The sequence below is a fragment of the Otolemur garnettii genome, unplaced genomic scaffold, assembly GCF_000181295.1.
Source record: "Otolemur garnettii isolate 467f Iridium unplaced genomic scaffold, OtoGar3 scaffold00148, whole genome shotgun sequence".
NCBI lineage: Eukaryota > Metazoa > Chordata > Mammalia > Primates > Galagidae > Otolemur > Otolemur garnettii.
Window position 1 is genome coordinate 576,224 of NW_003852543.1, and position 4,409 is coordinate 580,632.

The 4,409-nt window shown below is 36.0% G+C and overlaps 1 protein-coding gene across 1 annotated transcript; it reads left to right on the forward strand.

Annotated features, from left to right (window-relative positions):
- The first annotated feature begins 339 nt into the window (after window positions 1–339).
- Window positions 340–1,442, forward strand: LOC100944560 (complex I intermediate-associated protein 30, mitochondrial-like). Its single transcript, XM_012811041.2, has one exon. The coding sequence runs from the start codon at window positions 419–421 to the stop codon at window positions 1,403–1,405; it is 987 nt and encodes a 328-aa protein (XP_012666495.1). The 5' UTR covers window positions 340–418; the 3' UTR covers window positions 1,406–1,442.
- Window positions 1,443–4,409: the final 2,967 nt, after the last annotated feature.

Here is a 4,409-nt window from a genome sequence, read left to right on the forward strand (position 1 = left end):
CTCCTGGGAGCTTCCAAGTTCAGAGAGCAGGGGTCACACCCTCACTGTCTCCAGCCCTCTTCTGAAAGGCAGGCCTCAGGGAACACAGTCTGCGCAGGCTTTCACTGCACCTGACCTTGACTCCTGGAGTTTCTCACTGCTCGCTGCGCCCTCCCGATGCTGTTTCTGTGAAGGACAATCCAGTAAGAGGTGACTGGAGTTCCTTCACCCGATCTTACTTCTGTGTATATATTAGATATGAGTCCTTGGTCTGACAAGTGATTTGCCACCAAGCATTTTTTAAGAAATTTATAAATTCGAGGGACCCAAGCAGAAGTCACGGACTGCGGGAAGGTAGAATTGGGCTATTGGCTGAAGGTTTTTTCCCTGGTGATTCAGGGAGAAATTTACATTTTGACTTTTTTTTTTCTTTTAAACCATGGCTTTTGTTCACAAAATGCTGGCTAGCACTTATATTCTCAGAAAATGCCCAAAGCCAAGTATTGGCTTGCATCCTTTGGCGGGTATTCACTTTGCAGACTATTCCTCCAATAGACCCCAGAAACCAGTGGCGGCTACTGGCAAAGCCTTCTCACAGAGGAAGACTCAAGGAGGGTTGCAGGAACATCACCAGCAAGAAGTTGCCTTGGATACAATTTCTCCTGAGGAGAAGCCAGAAGTTAGTTTTGATAAAGCAATTAGAGATGAAATAAAGGACCATTTTTGGCGTTTGAAGGATGAACTTGTGAATCATTGGATAGGGCCAGAAGGCCGTCCTCTGCATGAGGTCTTGTTGGAACAAGCCAAGGTCGTCTGGCAGTTTAGTGGGAAAGAAGATTTAGATAAGTGGATAGTGACTTCTGATAAGACAATTGGAGGCAGAAGTGAAGTATTCTTAAAAATGGGCAAGAATAACCAAAGTGCACTGCTCTATGGAACTCTGAGTTCTGAGGGACCTTATGATGGAGATAGTCGCCAAAGTGGATACTGTGCAATGATATCCAGGGTACCAAGGGGCGCTTTTGAGAGGAGGAAGTCTTATGATTGGTCCCAGTTTAACACTCTGTATCTCCGGGTCCGTGGGGATGGTCGACCGTGGATGGTGAATATCAAGGAGGACTCAGATTTTATCCAGAGGAAGAATCAGATGTACAGTTACTTCATGTTCACCCGTGGTGGGCCCTACTGGCAGGAGGTCAAGATTCCTTTTTCCAAATTTTTCTTCTCGAATCAAGGGAGAGTCCGGGATGTTCAGTCTCAGCTTCTGCTTGACAAGATCTCTTTTATAGGATTTACCTTGGCTGACAAAGTGGATGGTCCATTCTTCCTGGAAATTGATTTTATTGGAGTGTTTACTGATCCAGCCCACACAGAAGAATTTGCCTATGAAAATTCTCCAGAGATTAGCCCAAGACTTTTCAATTAAATAGTAGTTTTGTATTACTAAACTAACAGTAATAGCATCCTTGTGATACGGACAAAATAAAATATTTCTTTAATGGCAAAAAAAAAAAAAAGAAAGAAATTAAAAAAGAAAGAAAGAAATTTATAAATTCATTCTAAGACTTATATGAAAATGCAAAGGACCTATAAATATGCCAATTTTGAAAAAGAAGAACATTAGAATACTTACACTACCTGGTATCAAGACTTATTTTAAAGCAGTATTTAGTAGGACAATGTGGAATTGGCTTAATTTGGAAATGAATGTGCTGAAAGGTTTAGATAGTCATGTGCAAAAAATGAGCTTTGACCTTTATCTCCCATCATATACAAAAATGAAGTCAGAATGGATCAAAGACTTAAATTTAAGAGTTATAACCACAAAATATCAGATAAAAATATAGGAGAAGATCTTAGTGACCTTGAGTTTCCTAGAGATTAAATGGACACACAAAGCACCAGATCCAAAAATAGTCAACAAATTATAACATCAAAATTTAAAGCAGCTTTTCACATGATACTGTTACAAAAATGGAAAGGCAAGCCACATACAGGGAAAAAATATTTTCAAGATAAGATGTCTAACAAAGGATGCATATCTAAATATATAAAGAACACTTACAGCTTAATAATGAGAAAACAGGGTGGTGCCTGTGGCTCAAAGGAGTAGGGCGCTAGCCCCATATGCTGGAGGTGGCAGGTTCAAACCTAGCCCCAGCCCTTGCAAAAATAAATAAATAAATAAATAAATAAAAAGAAAGGAAGCTTTTAAAAAAAAATAATAATGAGAAAACAACCTAATTTAAAACATAGGTAAAAGATTTGAACAGATACTTCACCAAAAAAGTTAAATGGATGCTAAATAAGCACATGAAAAGGTATTCAACATCATTAGTCATTAGGCAAATTCAAACTAAAACCACAAGTAAACAATGTACTTTTTAAAAAATTATGGATACATATTATTTGTACATTTTTATGGAATATGTGTGATATTTTGATACATGTGTAGAATGTGTAATTAGTCTTGGTATTTGGAATATCCATCATCTCAAGTCTTTATCATTTCTATCTATTGGGAACATTTCAAGTCCTCTCTTGTAGCTATTTTGAAATACATAATACATTGCTGTTAACTAAAAACTTCCTACTCTGGTGCCAAACATTAGAACTTATTCCTTCTAATTGTATGTTAACTAACCTCTCTTCATTCTCCCTAACCCCAACACTCTTCCCAGCCTGTGGTATTTATTATTCTACTCTTTAATTCTATGAGGTCAACCTTTTAGATTCCCACATGAGTGAGAAAATGACATATTTGTCTTTCTATGCCTGGCTTATTTCACATAAAATAATGACCTTCAAATCCATTCATGTTGCTATAAATGTAAAAGGATTTCATTCTTTGTTATGGCAACTAATATTCTTTTTTTAAGTTAATTTTTATTAAATTATAACTATACATTTATGGGGTACAAAGTGATGATTTGGTATACTATGTGGAATGCTTAAATCAAATTGATTAACATAACCATCACCTCACTTACTTATTTTTTGTGATTAGACATTTATAATATACATAGTTGTTTTGAAATGTACCCTTGTATTGTGCACATTAGTGAGATACCACCAAATACCCTTCCCCCCACTTTTCCTCCCCCTCCCCCTCTTCTTTCACTGCCCTCCTTCTTTCTGGTCTATATTTGTATTTTGTCATTCATATGAATGCGTAAGTGATTATATATTGATTTCATAATAGTGCTGAGTACATTGGATACTTATTTTTACATTTTTTTCTTTATTAAATCATAACTGTGTACATTCATGCATTTATGGGGTACAGTGTACTGATTTAATATACAATGTGAAATGCTTACATCAAACTGATTAACATATCCACCACCTCGCTTACTAATTTGTTGTGATAGCACAATTATACTGTTTTCTTAATAGTTTTGTAATGTACCATTGCATTATGAACATTAGGTGAGGTCTCCCCCAAATGCCCTCCCCTCTCCCTCCCTCTCCCTCCTCCTTCTTTCTGGACTATAGTTCTGTTTTACCATTTATATGAATATGTAGGTGATTATATATTGATTTCATAGTAGTATTGACTACATCAGATACTTTTATTTCCATTCTTGAGATACCTTATTAAGAAGAAAGTTCTAGGTCCATCCAGAGATGTGAAGTTTCCATCTTTTTATGGCTGTATAGTGTTCCATGGTGAATATACACCACAATTTGTTAATTCATTCATGGATTGATGGGCACTTGGGCTTTTTCCATGTCTTGGCAATTATGAATTGGGCTGCAATAAACATTCTGGTGAAAATGTCTTTGTTGTAAAATGATTTTCGTTCATCTGGGTACATACCTAGTAGAGGAATTGCAGAATCAAATGGTAGGTCTACTTTTAGTTCCTTGAGTATTCTCCAAACTTCTTTCCAAAAAACTGTATTAGCTTGCATTCCCACCAACAGTGTAAAAGTGTTCCCTTCTCTCCACATCCATGTCAATATCTGTAGTTTTAGGATTTTGTTATATGGGATAATCTTATTGGAGTTAGATAATATCTCAAAGTGGTATTGATTTGCATTTCTCTAATAATTAAAGATGATGAGCATTTTTTCATGTGTTTGTAGGCCATGTGCCTGTCTTCATCTGAGAAGTTTCTGTTCAAGACTTTTGCCCACATAGTAATGATATTATTTGTTCTTCTCTTATTGATTAGTTTGAGTTTTTTGAGGATTCTAGTTACTAACCCTTTGTCAGACTCAGACCATGCAAATATCTTTTCCCATTCTAAAGGTTATCTATTTGCTTTAATTGTGTGTCCTTAGCAGGACAGAAGCTTTTTAGTTTAATTCTCATTTACTTATTTTTGTTGTTGTTGCTATTGCCAATTAAGTCATATTCATAAAATCTTTCCCTAGACCAATATTATCAAGAGTATTTCCCATACTTTCTTCTAGGATTTTTATCAT

What these genes read in the sequence shown, in the direction of transcription:
- LOC100944560 (XM_012811041.2), top strand. Translation starts at nt 419, where the DNA reads ATGGCTTTTGTTCACAAAATGCTGGCTAGCACTTATATTCTCAGAAAA.